The sequence below is a fragment of the Grammomys surdaster genome, unplaced genomic scaffold (assembly GCF_004785775.1).
Source record: "Grammomys surdaster isolate TR1022 unplaced genomic scaffold, NIH_TR_1.0 130, whole genome shotgun sequence".
NCBI lineage: Eukaryota > Metazoa > Chordata > Mammalia > Rodentia > Muridae > Grammomys > Grammomys surdaster.
This window is the reverse complement of record NW_021604588.1, coordinates 9,430,217-9,450,658: the sequence shown is the minus strand read 5'-3', so window position 1 is coordinate 9,450,658 and position 20,442 is coordinate 9,430,217. Positions and strand designations below refer to the sequence as shown.

General features: G+C 40.2%; 1 protein-coding gene across 2 annotated transcripts; it reads right to left on the bottom strand.

Moving 5' to 3' along the window:
* Window positions 1–736: 736 nt before the first annotated feature.
* Window positions 737–20,085, bottom strand: Sell (selectin L). 2 transcript variants are annotated; one of them, XM_028759194.1, is made up of 9 exons: window positions 19,963–20,084; window positions 19,056–19,134; window positions 16,514–16,900; window positions 15,893–16,000; window positions 12,976–13,161; window positions 11,237–11,422; window positions 9,765–9,893; window positions 5,936–5,954; window positions 737–2,313 (listed from the first exon to the last, which is right to left on the bottom strand). In XM_028759194.1, the coding sequence occupies exons 1-9, from the start codon at window positions 19,963–19,965 to the stop codon at window positions 2,295–2,297; spliced, it is 1,116 nt and encodes a 371-aa protein (XP_028615027.1). In that variant the 5' UTR covers window positions 19,966–20,084; the 3' UTR covers window positions 737–2,294. The 2 variants fall into 2 exon arrangements, with proteins under 2 accessions (XP_028615027.1, XP_028615018.1); XM_028759185.1 differs by lacking the exons at window positions 737–2,313; window positions 5,936–5,954 and adding an exon at window positions 8,485–8,966 and having other exon boundaries at window positions 19,963–20,085.
* Between the last annotated feature and the right edge of the window lie 357 nt (window positions 20,086–20,442).

Sequence of the window (20,442 nt, the reverse complement as noted above, 5' to 3'; positions counted from 1 at the left end):
CACTGTGGGGTTCCCCTGCTCTACCTAGTGTTTGGCTGTGAGTGTCTGCATCTGATCCCATCAGTTTGTAGATAAAACTCCTCATTTGACAACCTGGCTAGACAGAATCTATTAGTATAGCAGAATATCATTAGGAATCATTTCATTGATTTTTTTTCCCAGTCATAGAAAAAAAATTTTAGATGCATGGACTTCCCTGGGGAAGGGAAATAGATTTTGCAGGTTGACTGGGGACAGATAGAGACAGGACAGGGAGGATGAGACATGGAGGGTGTGGAAGAGAGTACTGGGAGAGATGATTGGAATTGGGGACCTTTGGAGGGGGGCAATATAAAATCCTAGTGCAGTGAAAGCTCCCTGGAATCTATTAGAGTGACCCTAGTGAAGTCTCCTAACAACAGGGAGACAGAGAACAAACTGGCCATCTTCTATAACCAGGCAAGGTTCCTAGCAGTAGGACTGGGACAACATTGGGGTCAGTGAACTCACCCAAGAGCAGCTTCCCAATAAATATGTATTTAATATTTAATATTCTGGCTTGAACTGGCTTGAACGCCTAACAGTGTCCTATCTTCCCACAGGAATTCAGGCGCTGAAGTTAACTGAATATTGGTCATTGTGCTCTATACTTTGTTCTAATTTATTTGGTTGTATTTTAATCATTTATTGTCACCGCTCTAGTTGGTAGTGTGAACCTAAAGGATAGAGCAGAGCCTAAAAGTGAGATAGACTGAAGTCTCATGCAATAACCATCTTTATTCAGGGCACCAGAACTTTCATATTCTGAGGGTATTCTGGGGGTTTAGGCAAAGTTGTATCAGCAAAATTCATGAGTTCCAGCTGTATACAGTCTTGAGGGCAAGGAGTTTAGGCCAAGTCACATGAGTTTCAGCTTGTCCAGTGCTGAGAGCAAGGTCACATTAGTTCAAGCCATAGACAGTCAGGAGGATAAACTGTGCTTGGAAACATCTAAATACTATTGGTAACTGATGGATAATCTGAAGTAAACCCACTCTGTTACACCAGGGAGGGGCACAAAAGCCCATTTCAAGAACAAATCCCTGTTATGGAGGAAGAGAGGTTAGAAGACCCTAGTCTAGTTTTCTTGGTGTTTTCTCACAAGCTCTCAGAAATCTCCTCACACAGCTTCATTCACCAACTGTGGCCAGACAATTTACCAAGCGTCAGTTAACAAACTAGGAACTCGAGACCTGGCACAGTCTTTCCCCTCAAGAATGGTATAATGTTATATTCTGGTATACAAACAGACTAACATTTTAAAAATTCGGGCTGTATTTAAATGCATCATGTTAAAGATCTTGCAGAGTGAAGCCAGAAAATGAGATAGCCTATGGGTTGGGTGAGTTATGGAGCTAGTTATAAAAGAAGTGGCAAGGGTTGTGGCCGGCTGTCCTCCTATAAAACAGAATTTAGGTACCTGAGTAGGAGATGTAAGGGAAAGGGAAGGGTGTCATTCCAGCATGAGTTCAGGGGTCTTTCTGCTTGTTTTAAGTTGTCTTCATAATATCAGCTCCAAGACAGTGGGTTGCGTTATCACTAACTATTAATAATCATCAGAACACTGGCTTTAAGGAACCTAGAGAGATCTAATAAAGAGAAGGGAAAACTCAAAACTAAAACCCAACGTAGGAGATTTTCTCTTCTTTGATGTTTGGTGGCTATCATCGGGTGCGGTGTGTGGAATTTAGCCACCTAAGAAAAGGAGATGAGGAGGGTTAATGTGAATGGCTACAGTGGCTGCCACTCATGGAGAGTGGGCCTACAAGACAAAGTAGGATGGTTCCAACTTGAATAGAGCATTGTTCTTTGGAGGTGGAAAGCGAAGAGTTTTGTCAATGTTGTCATAGGATACATGCTATGTGTAAGGAATCTGAATTTTCAATTACACATGTATCACATTTTACACTATGTTTGGCATTAACTTTGGTACTGAATTGAAATAGGAAACAAGAGTGAGGAAAGAGTAAAAGTAGATATCTTTATATTCTATGGAAACTCTTCTGCTTAATAGTCTTATTTGTTCCTCCACAGAAAAGATGACAAAATGCTGATCTGTATAGACACAAATTATGGGGTAGGGTTAATGGGATGAATGAGCAAGAAGAAGTTAGGAGGAGTTGTTGGTCCTGTGGAAATCCTTCCAGAAACATGAGCAAACACTGCATCTCTAACATGGGAGATGCCTGTGTGCAAAATCTTCTCAGGAGGAGTTGAAGTTATCTTCCAATTTTGTTTTTTTAGTACCTCATGACTTTCCTTTCACAAAAGATGAATCAGTATGGATCATCCATCCTGAAAGAGAAGCAACAGATGATAAGATTAAACCAAGGAGCTTTTTAAAGTGGCAAAAATGAAATTATTAGACAGGTGAACATTCTCTAGGTGACAGAGACAAGGAAATCACAAACACTGAGTGCTAGCAACACAGGTAAAGAGCTACTAACGTGAACAAGCAACAGTGGAAATATTTCCAGTTGGAAATCATGGCAAGATGTGTAGTATTTTAAAAGAAACGTGGAAGAGATACTACAGCAATGTATTACACAGTCCTGTACTACTACCCCCAAGTTAACCTATTAAAGATTTGATTTTCATCATGTGTGTGTGTGTTTGTGTGTGTGTACATGTGAGCATGACTGAAGTTGCCTGTGTAGGCTTCAAGAGCATCAAATTTCCTGGAGCCAGAGTTCCAGGCAGTTGTGAGCCACTCAGTGCAGATGCTAGGAACTGAGCTGGAGTTCTCTGCAAGAGCAGTAACACCCTCAGCTGCGGAGTCAGCTCTCCAGCCCCTCTTCCCAAATAAATATTTTAAATGTAAACGCTGATTCAGCCTGAAGTCCTGATTCTTTAAGAGGTATGATGTTCATACTGCTGGTACACGGATCACATCTGGTCATAGTTCTGCAATACTGCTAATTTCCATGTCGAACATTTGGAGGTCCCTGCATGCTGATTTTACAGTGGAGAGGAGGGGAAGTGGGAGATAAAAATGTGAGATCAGAGAAAACAAAACCTCAGGAAAAGAGTGGCATTAGTTCTAGATGCCAGAGTCTGGCAGAATATGATTTAGAGAGATGGGAACAAATTTAGATACATGAAATAGGTACCACTGTGTTCTATGTTACAGCTGTGCCACTCCTGGAAAGGGTGGAGTAGAACCATATTTCTGTGCCGTTACACCTTTCAAAAGAAGAACCGGATTCCGAGGCTCTGGTCTCCTTCTGAACTGTCAGGTTAACCACCGTGGCAGCTGCAAACTTGCTTGCCAGTGTAGAAATAAAAATGTTTCTGAAAGCAGAATCTCGCACATACCCTCTCCTCTGAGGTTGGCACCGTATCCTGTGTCTGGTGGGTGTAGCTTTTACCCAGGTAGAATTTAGAAACCAGAAACCAAATGAGGTGATAAACAGAACCAGTTTGCAGAAGAGTCAAAATAACCAAACCAGCAAGAATCAAAACCACAAATGCCCAAGGAGTCATTCATTCATCAGCCAAAAACTAATAGGAACAAGAACAAAGACTTGTGAGAATCAACTTAAGTTAGAAGGAAAAAAAAAGTCATACAGTGTTTAGTGAGATAGTGTTTGTCCCCCTCCCTTGGCTTGTTCTAGAGACACACCCTATTTCTTCTACCACACCCTTCCTCAGTGCCATCGCACCATGAGTTAGTGTGAAAATAAATCATTTTACTGGAAGAGGAGGGGCTCTGGTAGTCAAAACCCTAACATGGAGCCTGAGGTCTAGAAGCATAAGAGTTATAGAAATATTGTCGCTGGACGCTGGTGTTACAAATCTCAGCTTTCCCCCTTTATCCAGTGACTTCCCTTAAACTGTTGTCATTTCCCCTTCTGTTTCTTTACTGTCATTAGGGATAGCAATGCTCCATGTCTCTACAGGCTTGTAGACAGCATTTAACCATTTAAGACTCAAAAAGAACAGTAAGCAACATGGAATGTGTATTTGATAAAAGTTTGCTTTTATCTATTATTTATTTCTATAACTGTCACTGTCACAAGGCCTGTGGGAAAATTATTTACCTGACTACAAAGACAGTTTTAACATGATGTCCTCCATCTTTCAACCCTACAATTTTATGAATTAGGATCACCTTAATCAGTGAGAGGGGTCTCCAGGTAGCCAATCAGCTTCTAAGTTCTAGAACACCTGGTAGCCAAGCACTCAAGACACATGATGGTATGAGGACAACCTCCTTCCTTTCAGCTTCCATTGCCCAGATCCTCAGTAAGCCAGGGGCTCTAGGAACGTCTACTCCTGGCCCTGAATTTGCTTTTAGATATATCTTCTTTTGCCACTGTTTGAGTTATTTTCCTAATCTGAACTTTTCGATATTTCTCTCTCAGATTCTGCCTTTCTTGCAATGATTTTTCTTTTCATGGGTATAAAATTCATTAGCCACTACCATTTCTGCTTTTTATTGCTCTGCACTTCTAAATATTTCTATATTAATTCCACAATTAGATAAGAATTTCCCTGAGGTTAGAGTCAAAGACTCATTTCTCTGAGTGTCTCAGTTAAACTTAGCATTGCTCTAATACAAAAATGTTCAATAAACGATTGTATAATTGTCAATTAATCAAAAAAGTCAACAAATTGGCGATTTAGTAAATTGCCATAATAAATTTAATAGGCAATTTTATGCTAACTATTTTTGACTAGCATTTCTGGCTGACCACCCAATTCTTGAATTGAAATGAACTGCTTCCATGCAGTAGCAATCAAAGCAGGTGTTTCTGCAGCCAGAACATTGTTCTGGGTAGAATATGCCAAAAGAACTTTCACTCAGAGGGAGGGAACACAAAAGAAATCTTTACATCCTGTGGGTTTCCTGCTACAGAGATAGGGAGGCCAGCCCTCAAAGAGACCCTTTTCTTACTTGGTCTCCAATTACAGTAAAAACAAAACAAAACAAAAAACAAAAAAACAAAACAAACAAAAAAACAGAGTAAATAGACTCTACTGACCCCATGTCCCCAACCCCATCAGTCTCCCTCTCTTAACGGCAAATTCTCAAGAGAACAGAACATGTTCTGCCTCCAGCTGATTGTCCTAAATGATTCTTCATCCTGACCGCAGCTGACCTCTATCTAAATAGCCTTCTCATTCCCACTGATGTCCTTAATGTGCCCCATGGAAACCTGATGGTTGCTCTGACTGCATTTGAGACGATTCCTACTCTTGTCACCCCAGCTCTTCTTCATCCACCTCCATCTGTCTCTTTGGCCACCACTTTTCGTCCTCCCTCTCTTCATTTCTGCCAGATAGGCCAGGCACTTCCATGTTTCTTCGTCTTATCTCAACAATGTACATCATTACTCTTTTGGAAGAATCACAAAGTTGAGAACCAACTGGGGCAAATACTTCTTTAGGGAAGTGGTAGGTAGGTTCCATGCTCCACTGCCCTTTCTCATTTCTGAAGGCCAGCACTTATTAGAGTAGAAGTCATTCACCCTTCTGTGTTAAGACTGATGGCCTGCACCTGGACAGTTTCTTTTCACAATAAGTTAGTTGTTGGAAACGCTTGCTGAATTGAATGTTTCTCAATTGTTAGATGTTGGTCCTGTAAGCTAAGACAAGAAGAAACATAACAGTATGCTTCTAACCCTCAAAGAACATTCAGAGACTACCAGGAAACATTTCCATCATAGAAAATCTCCTTTCTTCATAGGCATATTTGCACATCCATCTCTTTCAGTCCTCTAGCATCAAAATCACAAAGATTTTAATGGAGGCCAGCACTCAACTACCTTATCTGGAAATGCTATTTGTCTAGGAAATAGACCCCTAGGTAAATAACTATCTATAACAGGATGCCATACTATCTATAACAGGAAGCACCCTAAGGAAAATAGAGATGAGACAAACAGAAGTGGAAATTTTTCATTGAAAAACTTACCTTTCCTGAGATTTCTTGCCTAAACATAGAAAAGAGAATAAAAAAATTGTATCATCAAAAAGTTAACAATTTGAATTTTTTAAGTAAAGGATATGCCCACCTCCATAACTGTCTTTGGAAGTACATTATGCGTTTAATAAGTAAGCACCCATCTGTGACTAAATGGATCTTGGGTACCAGTAAACATTCAAAGCAGTAGCATAACAGACATGATGCATCTGCTTCTTGGGACTCCACTCCACCTGCTGTGCTGCTCATGAAGCCAGAGCCTTGTCTGGATTCCCTACTGGTCAGACCCAGGCTCCCGGACACATCTCATCCTCTCACCAGCCCCTCCCTAAACTTTAGTGTCTCTCATCTTCTCTTATGTGAGTCCTGAGAGTTTTACTTTGGTCTTAGTAGTAGTAATCAGTGGGAAGCATGTAGCCTAATTTGAGCAGCATATTTTCATCCTTTGTATGGAATCATGTTATATATATATATAATTCATATGTCGTAAATACTTCTGTTTCCCCTTTTGACAGGCCTCATAGAACTAGGTGTGAAAGTCACTTCCATCAAGTACATAGGACTCTGGAACCCACATTTCTGTGTCCTAACATAAACCTGGGCTCCAACTTAGTTGTGCTTACTCAGTCGGGATTCTCCTCTAACTTACTCTTCAGGTAATGTCTGTTGATGCTACAAAGTACATTTGTGGACTGAATCACATCCTGTGTGAATAGATAAGAATGTAAATATAGCTTAATAAGTGGTGTGAAGAAATGAGGTCTGTAGGAAACAGAAGAAAAGGAAACAGAAAGAAAGCTTTCTGAGAAAGGAGAATCCTTTGAGAACGGGTGGCTTTGGTGTGTTTCAGTGGCTGTAAGCTCCTAGTCTAGAATTGTCCCACACGGATGTTAAATTCATTGTTGGATTAAAGAAAAGGCATTTAAAATGTTTAGGCTAATGCCTGACATATAATAGACAGTATTCAATTGCGATTTTGATATTTTAAAGTTCTAAAAGTTAGTCTTTTGAACTTTTCTTTCAAAATTTAGCTTGTAGATGATATGAACTAAATATATGGATCAGATAAAATCAAGTTTGAGTTCATTTGTTAATATTCACAAATAAATATATGTGTGTCTGTATATATATTTTTTTCTGAGATTTCTTGCCTAACATACATACATACACATATATGTACACACACACACACATTTATATATATATGTGTGTATATGTATATGTATATACATATACATATATATATTTCCTTTTAGGAACAATGAAAGCAGTAACAGTAGATAAATAAAAATCAGATTCTACTGAGGGGGTTTCTTGTCCTATTGAGGAAATGTCCTTTTGAAGAGAAGAGAACTAAGAGAGATTGCATTCAGGTTCGTGTACTGGACTAAGCCTGTGTGTTGGGTCAGGTAGAAATTTCTTCCAACTGAGGAAAAGCATAGCCTTATAACCTGAACGCAAGTGGTTTTTAGGGGTGGTATTTCAGAGGGAAGAGCCACTTCTGCCTTGAGCTCCTGCTAAAGAGAGATTTTAGAGCTTGGACTAAAAATGTCATGCCTTGGAGAATGAGAAAACCTAGGAATACCAAGTGTTACTACCTGAGCCCATGGTCAGGGTCCTTGTTTGTTGACCCAGGAGAAGAGTTAGCTAAAGGGAAGCAGAAGCCAAGACCATTAGGACACAGGTAGCCTTTGCACCAGGTCATAGCATCCATCTGAGAGAAGAAAGCTTCATTGCCCTATTGGCCTTCATACTCTGAGTTGTCATGTGTCCCTTTTCCAGTTTGATGAACCCAATGAAACTATAACATGTACGTAATACTGTATAGATATAGAATTATTATTTTCACTATGACTCTTATCAATGTGTCTATTTTACACCTATGAGTTTATCTTGGGACCTAGACCAGTGTCTCTATAGAAAAAAAGAACATTATTCATGTTGTAAAGAGCCAGCTTATGGCTAAACTGTTTGGAGGACAAAGCCATTCACTTGCAAGCTTGAGAGATCAGTAGGTAGGTGTTTCACAACTGAAGACTATTGAACACAGCATAGTTACCCCGAGTTTTCCCTCCAGAGTTATTGATCTCTGGGAGCTGCCACTCTCTTTGGTGGCATAACTGTCACTAGCCCAAGTACTCGTTATCTGTTTCCTGTTTGCCCTACTCTGATTCCCACAGCAGGGGCATGCCGTTTTCTCATTATCTGTTTGAGATCGTGTACAGAAATGACTGACTCCAAAGTTAAGACTTTAAAAACAACCTACTGCTTTTCTTAGCCTGCTCATAACATAGCCTTAGGCAGCTAGCACCCACCAAATATGGGTGACTTTGATTAAATTCCTGCTACAACTGCCTATGAAAAGGATGAAATTTGGGGATCATTGTCCTCCTCATTACTAGGACTTACAATGCTTGAAGTTACTGAGCTAATAGCCACCTCACTCAAGGAACATGTGTAATGACTGTCTTGCTCCACTCAAGGCAGCAAGATGACTGGCATGAGGTTTTGAAGTCTCAATGAAAGGACTAATCAATGGTAAATGAAAATGTCAATCTTGGTTTTGTTTTGGTGCTGTTGGCAATACTTAGTATAGTCGTGTGATGGCAGTATCCAAGGTCCATGGAATTTCTATCAACGGAAGAGATGTTTGAACTGTTCAGTGATGACACATTATAATTAGTGGTGTTCTTATACACAGGCAGTGCATCCTCTGTTGTCTTATGGATTGGTGGAAAGTGAATCTACAAGCTCCTATTTTTAAATTGGGAGAGAAGATCAAATCATGGTAGAAGACTGTTAGAGACTGGTAGATGATTTTCTTTCAATTGTCAGTGTGTGTGTGAGCTGAGTGACAGAATGCACACTAGTGAATCTGGTAGAAGGGAAACCTAAGTGACCATCAGCTTATACCACAGGAAGTAGCACAGAGGAGTCAGAAAGGCTATTCATAGTACCTTACCTTAATACAGGGGATCTTTAAAGCTGCTGGGGTATATGACTTTTACAGTTTTGAATAGATCTGTTAGATAAACATGGACAAATGTGACAGTGTACACCTTAAAACTGCAGCAGACTGTAGTCCTGTGGCTGGTATATTGATCTCACCTGAAGGCAAAGGCATATTCAAAAAGGAGAAAGGGGCAAAAAAAAAAAAGAATGTTCTGTTCTCATGAAATGTTTATAAACTTCCTGGATGACAGACAGAGAATAAGATTTTGAGGACGCTCTCATTCCCCCCCTCTTTTTTCCACAAATGTCTGCATATATATATATATATATATATATATATATATATATATATTATGCTAGATTACAGTGGTGACCTCAGTGAATAGATTCCAGAGAGAATCCATGAGGATTCAAGGGCAATGCAACTTCCACATGTCAACACTCAGATAGTTATGTGACTCTTACGGCGATCAAATGTTTGAGAATCTTAGACAATCCTAGATTCTCTTCCCAATGTTATTGCTGTGCTAAGATCAAAGTTGTGCAGGCTCCTGGAAAACCACAGCAGTGTGCACTCCTTCACAGAAAAACAGGACCAAAGAGTCATTACAGCGTCCCATCTAGCCAAGTTCCTCATAACAGGACGTCACGTAAAGGTCTGCCTAGCATGTGAAACATTGGCTAGCTCTTTTAAATGAAGGTGAGTATAAGACCCAATCTCTCTAGGGACTTTTGCCTACAGAGCACAAAAGTCACTTGGCACCTGCTTCAGTTAAATCTCTTGCACTTTATTTCCTGTGGGGTTTCTTTCTCTCTCTCTTTTTCCACTTGAAAGTTGTTTTACTGTGATGTTATTGAGCACACCTACCTTTTTTTAACCGCCTTGCCAGCCAAATGATAAATGCCAGCCCCGAGAACGCGGTGACCATGACGGCCACAGGAATGAAGAGGGGGTTATAGTCGCCTTTCTTGATCTCTGAGAAACTTCTGTTTGTCTCTGAAAGAGGAATCAGTAAGGCATATAACATGAGTTACAGCATTATTTTCTTAGTCAAGCTCATGATAGTTGGCATTTTGGTCTTCTGCTATCACTCAATAATGACATATACAACAGATGAGGGGAGTAGTGTGGGAGGTCCACGTTATGTATACAACTAGACTGGTCTCTAGCCTTCCACCTATGGAATCACGGTTCTCAGATCCGTGACTGATGGAATTCCTGGGGATGTGTCTCAAAACTTGAACAAGAAATAACCATCATGGTGTTTTGTTCCTGGTCTTGTTTAAAGGTTGACATCTGAGCACAGAGAAGATCTAGAATGCTTACTATATAACGGCAAGGAAAATGGAGTCAGGGATCTGAGCTGGGTAACTTGTAGCTCAAAGGAAGCTGCTACTACTACTTATATTGAAGGAGGTACCCAAAAATCATTTTGATTTTATGCCCAGCATCTGCAGTGATCTAAAGCAATGCAGTTGGACCACTGCCCTTCATTTCCACCAAAATCAATTAAAAGGACATACCCCGTCAGAAATACAAACCAGTTTGGCTTACAGCCTTTTATTGAAAAATACTAATTTAAAAAAAATCTATCTTCTGATACCTCCAGATGAAGGAATCTACTTTTACATATTGGTAACTGTTGGTTTACTAAAGATGAGGAAATGAAAACGAAGTCGGTTGGAAAGGAAATGTATTTGATGAGCCTGGCATACAGCCTTTCTGAAATGTCCTCTCTACCACCTTCCTGCTCCCTGCCCCACTCTACTCCAAACACCCAGAGGTCTTCTCTGACAGCTTCCTCAGGGTTTATCACTTCTGGACTCTGTGCAGATGGCATGCATTAGGCAGATATTGGTAGCTGCCAACTAAATGAACAATTAATTTAGCATTTTTCCCCTGTACTCTGATGCAGTGTATATACACAAAGGTGAGGAAGATGTGCTCTTTCTCATGCACAGACAGATTGAGGAGACATCATCGTGGGATACTAGACAACTGTCCATTTTCTGGGAGTTAGGTAGTCTGGTGAGCTTAGAGGAAGCATTTTTAAAGGACTAACAGATAAATAAACTCGTGGCAGATTAGAAGATATGGGTCATACATAAATATGGCGATGGATTTAAACTTTAAAGTAATAGGAGAGTTGAGAAAGACAATAATTGTCAAGAATGGAGAACCCAAGAATAGCTAAGGATTTTGTAGTACACACTGCATATAAATTCCTTTCTAAGGCCACATGTATTGAGGGAAATGGGACTTAAATGTTTGTTATCTCTTTCCTGCCTTCTGCTAGTCCATCAGCTCCACCTTTAAGCCTTCAAAGCAAAATTACTCACTTTGACATACTGGACTAGGACTAGACCAGATGCCAGATGATCCGCAGACAGTTTTTCTCTCACCAATTAAGTCAGTTTCTTCTGAGCAGGTGAAGGTACAAGCAGAAGTAAAACTGAAGTTGGCCAGGGGATGACTGCATTCCATAGTGCCCAGATCAGGTGCTGCTAGAGGTGTGCACTGAATCACTTCAGTGAGGACGTAACACAAAATAGCAGTCAGGACCAAAGGCAGTTTTCACCTTCTTATTACCATCAATTAATCATACATAATGATGGATTCCATCATGGCATTTCCAGAGATGGTGTATGTATTGTACTTTGGTCATGTTTGCACCACCCCCGTTAGCCTTTCCTGTCTCCCTTCCAGTCTTACTGCCAATCTTGAACCTTTTTGTTTCATTGTGGTTTTAACTTTTGTGGTGGTGAGTACCTGCACACACAAGTGTGCAGCACAGGATTATCTGGAATGGGAATGGCACATGGTAATGAGCCACATGATTTGAAACATCCCTGGTCCTTGAGAGGAGCAAGTGCTCTTAAACACGGAGCCTTCTCTCCAGCCCCAACCACATGTTTTTGACCAGAGCCTCCAGACTTAATCATTAAAGCCATCCATACAAATCTAGAAACCTCTAACTTGCAGGAGCTACTTTTCACAATGCTTTCAGACTTCTGATACGGAGTAATAATTGGTCAGAGATAGAAACAACAAGGCATTGACAGCCCATGGTGGCATAGGTTAGCTGTCCCAAGAGGCTGCCCCAGCATGATAACATGCAACACTGCTGGAAATGTCATACTATACAGCCTTAGACTCAAGAGGCAGATTCTGCCATGGGACATTCTCAGTGATTACAAAGATTTCAGTCTTCTCATATGTTGTGATGTCTCCTTGAGCAGTTTTGACAGACACCCCCGCTTCCTGAAGTAGGCGTAACACTGATACAATTCATCCATTACATCTATTCAGTTCTATAACTTCAACTATAGATTTTGGTTTTATTTAGAGAATTAAGCTAGGGAACTAGAAATATAAGTATAAAAAAGCCTACCCAGAACTTCATAATTACAAACCCCACCAGTTTTTTTTCTTCAACTATGTGTGGCAAACCCTGTCTATCTCAAGGAAGGATAAAAACCTACTCTATCTCAAATGAAAACAATCAAGAACAGGGCCTTGTTTTTCTGCAGCAGTTGTTATTCTCCTGAGGGCTCACATTGGAGAAAAACAAAGAAAAGATGACTTTAAGAACCTACCAACTGAAAAGACCAAGAAAGACCTGTAAGTCCCCTGAAGGAAACTAGTTGTTGGTGCTAAGTCAGGTGCCACATAAAATGAGTGTCATTGAAGGAGAGGAACCAAAGTTCATCAAAGCTTTATGTGATGACAATGAGAAAATAAAATAAAATACAGAGCATAACTTCAATGTATTGCTATAAATCAGATTATAAAATGCCAGATGGTTTAAAAGACTTTTGGTTTGGTTTGGTTTGGTTTGGTTTGGTTTGCTTTGGTTTGGTTTGGTTTGGTTTGGTTTGGTTTGGTTTGGTTTAGTTTGGAGTTTTGCATTTCATTTTAGTGAGAAAAAAAATCTCCTGAAAAACATCAAACTACAAACCAAGTTAGGTTAAATTATACAGCAACAGAAGAAACAGATTTCTAGGCAAGACTCTCTTATGTTTTCTCAGACTATAAGGACAAGCTTGCCACAACAAAGATCCACTCTAAAGACACTCACCTTGACAGATAGGCTCTACAGATGACCAGTTTCCAGATACACCACACTGTGTTTCTGCAATCCCAAGTAGTATTCTTCCCTCGGAACAGTCGAAAGTGCACTGCGATTGGAAGCTGAAGTCTTCCAAGGGGTGAATGCAGTCCATGGTACCCATCTCAGGAGCCTTCAAAGGCTCACATTGGACCACTTTCATGGAGAGAGAAGCAGGGTTGAGAAGAATTATGAGGATCTGATGGAAGTGAACCTTGCTTCTGCTACTTGATCATTGTTTGTATCTATTGGGAGTCCGAGGAAACATTCTGGGAAGATATGGTCTCTGAACTATGCTTTGAAGATAATCAGGTGTGTTGTCCACATGCAGAATCAAAGAGAAGGCCATAAGCAAAGCCAACAGAACAGAAACTGTGTGTGGAAAGGAAAAAAATGCCAAAATGTTGATATTGCTATAGTCAGGGCAGGATATGAGGTGTGCTTAGAAAGAGAGGAGAAAAGAAAAAAAAAACATTCATTTCATTTCATCTGTGACCATTTGTTATGTATCAAGCATCAATTTAGACCTTAATGAGCTCAAATTTGATCAAGACAAATGGTAGGAACAAATTGAAGAGTGAATGGTCGTTTGTGTCTGGTGTGTTCTGATTATTTTTAATTGGTCAGCTTGCCTGGTGCATGAGTAGCTTCTTTGAAGGGAGCTAATTTAAACTTGTGGAGCTCTTCTTGGGACCACAGTAGTAACAGGGGAAAGGCAATGAGGTCAAAGGTAGTAGGCAAGTAGGAGAGAAACTGGAGAAGCAACACGTTATAAAATGCAATTAACAAGGGAAACTATCAGGAAAGAAGAAGGGGCTTGACAGATGTGGAATGGGGGAAGTGGGTGAATACAATCACCACGCACTGTATACAAGTGTGATAGCGCCAACATTTTTTAATTAATAAAAAAGTATTTTATTGGATTGTATGGGTATCTTGCCTGCATGTATATGTGTGTACTATTTATGTGCCTGGAGCCCCAGGAGGACAGAGGATGGCATTGTATCATCTGCGGTGGGGTTATAGATGTCTGTTAGCCACCATGTGGTTACTTGGACTGGAACTTAGGTCTCCTGTAAGAGCGGCTAGTGCTCTTAAGCTAAACTATCTCTTCAGCCCCATAAAATAAATAAAATTCTGAAAATCGAATTAGCAATGTGTTATCTTACACAAGTGTTGGAGTAGGTGACAGAGTTTCACACCAGAGTCATTTTGTGTGTCATTTCCATGGAATATAGTTACAACTACAAAAAAGAAAAAAAAGAAAGCTGTCCGGGGACACTTGAGTTGTAGACATCCAAGACAACATCCTTAGTATACTCAGAGATCATGGCTAAAAACAGATTTGTTAATCCAAAGATCACACACATATATATCCATAAAATTCAGAAAATTTGAAGAAACAAGCCAAGTCAGAACAATAGAAAAGACAGATGCAGAGTTTATGGGCTTGGGTAAGTACAAATGAAAGAACCCACGAGAACTCACTATAGTCAACAAGACCATCAGAAGCCAGCTGGTGGTGGCATATGCCTTCAACCCCAGAGTCAGGCAAATCTCTGAGTTTGGTGCCAGCCTGGTCTATAAAGGAAGTTCTAGGACAGCCAGGGCCACACAGAGAAACCCTGTCTTAAAAACAAAAGGCCAAACAAAACAAAACAAAACAAAACAAACAAAAAGGACAGTCACAAAAGAATATCATTGAAATCAAGAAAGGAAACACGATGTTTAAGGGGAGTAAACTAAAGGGCAGATCAATGACGTGGTGGAGGTAAAACGTTCTGGGGAAGAGTCATAGTTTCAGACATAAGTGAATTAGTCAGATCTAGTCCAGTTGGTTAATACTGAAATTAATTTTAGTTTCAGTCCTTTACTTTTTAAAGACATTACTTGTCTTCTTATAATTTTTCCACTGCGTGCAGCAGATGCATCAAAACACATTTTGAAACTCAGCCAGTCGCAATCTGAAGACTTGATGCGCCGTTCCATAGCAGTTGGCTGAGTCCAAGCCTCTCTCTCTTTGCACATGTGTACCCTCAAATTTCTGGTTCTCCCATCGCATCTCTGAGTGAGTTCTTAGGGCTCCGATGACTCCACCCTCTCATTCTTGGCTATCCTAGCAGTGGTCCTTTGTGCTGTTTCTAGGACAATTGCCCTCAGTGCTGGCAGTAAGATACTGAGTGGCCACTCATTGCAAATAAAGGACATGTATTTTATTAGGGGATCTTGCCACAGGCTTATTCCTGTTCATGGCATTTTCCTTCAAACTTGATCCCTGAACATAAATAATTTCTATTAAATATATATTCCATAAGCACAAAATCTATAATGATTTGCTTCTGTATTCTCCAGAAATACCCAACCAAAATAAGTATGTAGGGTTTGTTATTAAATAACTGGCATATTCTGTGTATCAGATGTGAGTTCTTCTTTTACTATTCCTTGTCACATCTGTCTATAGAAGAGCAGAAGTACCTTCCAGATACCTCACTCTCCTAGTGAGAAATAGAATTGTTTCTCTTTGACCTCATAGTTCTTAATCCTGCAAGCTCAGTAAACTATGACATCCTTGACAGTAAGGTTCCAAAATACCTGATTTCTTACTGCAAACTGCTCAGCTTTGACAAATCTCAACACGTTGTTCCTTGTGGTACTTCAAACTACTTGTGAAGTAAATTGAAACTTCATGTTGTCTTGGGAAATCTTTACAGGAAGATATCATTGTGAAAGCTTAGCTCTCTGTTCTGAACTTCCCATTTCTTAGAATTGCTAATATTGATTTGTCCCAACTGGTATTATTTTATCCCAATCAGGTGTTGTGCTAAGCTATTATGGGTCTAATGACTACCAGCAGGAAGAAACAAGCAAACGAACAAACAAGGCTTACCATACTGACACTGGGGCCCATAATACCCTGCTTCACAGATGCACGTGTGATTGTTGATAGTTTCCACACATTCTCCATGGCCATTGCAAGACCCTGGTTGGCAAGAGGCTTTAAGGAGATTACACAAAGACATTTTAATGTGATTGCATCCATAGTCCCTTCTTCACACAAAGAAATCTTTTGTTTGGCACTATTACAATGAACAAGAAAGATTTGCTTAAGTATTCATAAAATTTTTGCACAACACATGCTACTATTTTTATTTATAAGATATACTAGCCATTTGGCTGTAGACATCTGTGCACTTTCAGAATGAATTAGCTCACAGTAATTGTCTATATGATTAGGAGGTGTTGGAGAAAAGCCCTGAAAAACCACCCAGCTCTCAGCATCCTCTTCCTGTCTGTCACCGAGGCACAGGCTGTCCATTCCTATTCCCCATATAACTCACAACCTGGATAGAACTTTGTTTAGTTGTTGTGTACTGCAGACTGCCCAGAGGTGCTATCCTGAAGGCTTAGTTAGGATTATTTTAGAATGAACAGCAGTTTCTGGATAATGAGTCTTATTACTCTAACTCTGGTGGTCCCACATCAGAGCAGGACCCTGGACACTGCCCACCTGTGTAGCAGAGAGCTGCCTTTGGTTTGTGGCAGGCATCATCATTCCATTTGCCAGAGTCTCGTTCCCTTTTGATATAGATCTCCACACAGTCCTCCTTGGACTTCTTGTTGTTGGGCTCCCCAGCCCCCCAGTTCTCCGCTTCTTTAGTGAGAGTTTTGTTAGTTCCCACCCATGTCCACATTTTTCCAATTTTCCTGATTCCTATCCAGTAGTAAGTAGGGTTTTTGGGTAACGTCTCTTCCAAATACTCAATTTCTTTCTTGTTTTGTATGGCAACTAAATCTGTGTAGTTTTGCTTGCAGAACCTTCTAGCATTTTCCCAGTTCATGGATTTTTTAGAATAATGGTAAGTCCAACAGTGAGTTCCATGGTGTGTCAGGAAATCTGAAAAACAGCGGCAGAAATATGATGATTCATAGAGTGGTCTAGGATCAGAAATATGATGACTCATAGAGTGGTCTAAAACCAGGCACAGGTGCAGGCTGCCCATCATTTAGTGATGAGGGACCAAGAGCCCAGGAGAGCAGGTAAGCATCTTAGGGTCATAGCATTAGCTGTTGGCAACCTTGGATCAGGGTCTAGACTCTCTCTCTGTCTCTCTCTCTGTCTCTGTCTCTCTGTCTCTCTGTCTCTCTGTCTCTCTCTCTCTCTTTAAAAAGGTATAGAATCGTTTTTTTATTCAAGGATTATTATACATAAATACATCTTAGTAGATTTATTTTAATGAAAGAATTTCCTCAAAATTCTTTGAAGTGTAATTTGTCCAACATGCTTTAGAAATGTGTGTCACTAAGAATTCGTTAAAATATAATTTAATACAGCTTTAAAATCCACATATACTTTTTAATCCTAGGATAGCTTCCTAAAGGCCAATATTTATTACTGTTATTATATGTCATGGTACACATATAAAATCTCTCATTTAGGTAAAACAAAATAGGATCAGGAAGAACACTGACACAATTTTAAATACTTTATTGTAACATGAAACGTATTTTATTGTAGGAGAAGCTGCTCGGGAAAGCCTCAATACATAGACCAATTGTTGTGTATCTAAAGTCATAGTACAGACAGAGCAGCATACATAAAGATGATGCAAAAAATACAAAATTAATTTCATCATGTTCTACGTACAAAGATGCTTAATTAATGGTGTCCAGTAAACCACTGGGGCTTCAGGCATGAGGAGTTTGAAGCAACCAAATAAAACACATGATTGTACGCAATGACCTTGATGACACTGGCCATTCTAAGAACAGTATGATCTATGATTTTACAGTAAGATAAAAGATTTTATAGCCATCAGCTCACTGAGTACTATAAGGTGAGTACTATAAAGACGTTTTAAAAATACCTTCTAAATCCTTATGCTTAAGCCAATAGTCCTGAGCTGTTCTCAACCTGGATCAGAGAAATTGCTTTTTGAAGTAGATAGCAGTCGATGGAGAGATGCATAGCTATTGAATGCTGAGAATAAAGCAGACTCAGTCCTAAACGGAACACTTATATGAACCCCTCAACCACCAAGGCTCACTACAGAAGAGACACACAAAAGGGGGGGAGTGCTGTGGAACCCTGTCTTCTGGGCATGACATGGCGAGCACAGCTCTGAACTCACAGCTGCTGCAGAACATCTACACACGGATCAAGTGTAGGTGGGGGAGAGGATCTCCAGGCCCCACCCCTTACTGAAGAGCTATTGTCAGTTAGTAGTTTCTGGGGGAAGGAGAATCATTCTTTTTGAAGGTGTGGCCATGGCTAGGTTTCCCATGCACCAGTGGATGGTCCACACCCATGCACATATGAGCAGTGCTAACTGGATTGAGTAGGTTATCAAAAACAAAAGAAAGAAATACAGACAGACAACAGACAGGAAGTTAGGAGGGGTGTTAGGGGGGATATGGGGTAGTTGGAGGGAAAATGACATATAATTATAATCATATTTTACTGTACATACATGAAACTCTCGAAAGCAAAGAAAAATTTAAAACACAAAGACGCATTCACTTGTTCTGAGCTTGAAAATACAGGTGAGAGAAGAAGGAAATGTAAGTTAGCTCAGACAATGGTTTAAAATATTCAGATTTATTGATGCAGAGTCTCTAAGGCTTAAACATAGAACATGTAACATCAGAGGAAAGACACAAATATCCCTAAAATGAAAACAAAACCCCAGCCCTCAGGCAGCCCACGCTCTGAACTGTGGAAGTTCATTTTGGGCACAGCAAACTATTAATAGAAAGTGCAATGTAAAATAAGTGTTACGTGCCTTATTAGAGGTTTGTCAATCGACTGTACTCCTTCCTAACGGAGGACTGTTGTGCAGATATCAGGATTTGAGCATGTCACCAGAGAATGTGGAAAGCTAAACTGGTATTAGGGGGACTCAGAGAGGTGCTGAGGGTGAGAGGAAGAATGAGAGTCCCTAAAAGAATTAATAGCCATCTGCCTAATTGTGTTCCCTGCAGCTGTAAAGTTTCAATGAATATTTAAGAAAAGAACAATCACTGGCTATAAAGGCAAAAGTCAACTGACATACCACAGCAGAGCAGGGTCCAGACCCACAGCTTGAGGATGCTCCATGAGCCCCGCTGAGTACTCCATTTCCATGGAAACACCTGCAAATGTAGTACAAAATATTTAAACTCTGAACTATAAACTTATATCACACTGAGGCAGTGCCCTGCGGTTTCTTCAAATCACAGATAAAGCCCAGCAGCCCATGGTCTACCTTATCCAAGGCAAACTCTTGGGGGTCACGGCGGAAAATGATGGCATCAAATCCATTCCACACTGTGCTCTGCTTTGTTTCATTCTCCTTCCAGGTTTCAGCCCCAAGTTGTTGATCATTATTGATCATTATTGATTATTGTAGGTATTCTTTGTATCTACTTTTGGACTGAGACTTAAATCAAGCCAGATCTTATTTTTCGTGCATGTTTTTAATGTCCTTGGGGGTCTCATGAACTAGTGACACTCACATTTGCTTTTTACACTGGGTCATGATAAAGTCATACCTCAAATACTTGAATTAATGATATAGCCAGATGCCAGGAAAGACAAGCACTGTTTTTTTTCAAGTAAGAAGCAATACATTTTGAATAACTCAAACTACTAAGCCATAGGTTTTCTGCATGTCTTAAAATTGTAGTTTTGGATGTATGTCACTCCTCGGGGAGCCACTTTGTATTACTGCAAAGGTCTAATCTCAACTGTGCCCATTCCAGCATTCCATCAGAGCAAACACAAAGGGAAAAATTACAAGAAACAGTCTAGAGTCGTTTTCTTGAGAAAACATGCATAGGGTTTTTGTTGTTGTTGTTGTTTGTTTGTTTCTATATTTCTTAAAAGCAGAAATGATAGCTTTTTGCCCCTTGTCACCTGCCTTTTCAACCCCAAGGAAAAATTTGATTATCTAAAGATATCTTATAGGCTAAGATGCTCACCATGGCTTGCTGTGTCTCTCTGCAAGTCTTGCTGCAGGCCTCTGCCTCCTGCACCTGGGGCTCTGTGTTCTTGCACAAGGAGGGCGTGCTGCGCTCAGGAAGACTGTGCCAAGTGTCACCAACAGGGTTTGCTTTCTTTCATTTCTCCAACCCAGCCTCACATCCTCCTCCCCCATTTCTTCCCCTTTCTTGTCTCTCTCTCCCCCTACCCCTTTCCTAAACTGGTCTCAATCATTTGCCTGGAGAACACAGTAGCTACCCAGAAGATATGCCCCCTGCCCAGGGTATCCTCAGTTTGGAGGGAGGAAAGGAAAGGGAGAGATATTGTAATTATGTATAATCCCCAAAAGAAAAAATAGGAAAAAGAAGAAGAAGCAGCAATGGCAACCAGATTCTTCCCCATGTCATCCCAGTCATTTCTAGTTACCTATGCCTCCTTCCCTTCCCTTTCCTACCCTTCCCCTTCCTTCTCTTTCCCTC

What these genes read in the sequence shown, in the direction of transcription:
- Sell (XM_028759185.1), bottom strand. An exon ending in TGTAGAGCCTATCTGTCAAG is followed by an intron (nt 11,423 to 12,975) that starts GTGAGTGTCTTT and finishes TCCTCACTGAAG; the next exon opens with TGATTCAGTGCACACCTCTA. An exon ending in TCCTAGTCCAGTATGTCAAA is followed by an intron (nt 9,894 to 11,236) that starts GTGAGTAATTTT and finishes TTCCTCTTTCAG; the next exon opens with AGACAAACAGAAGTTTCTCA.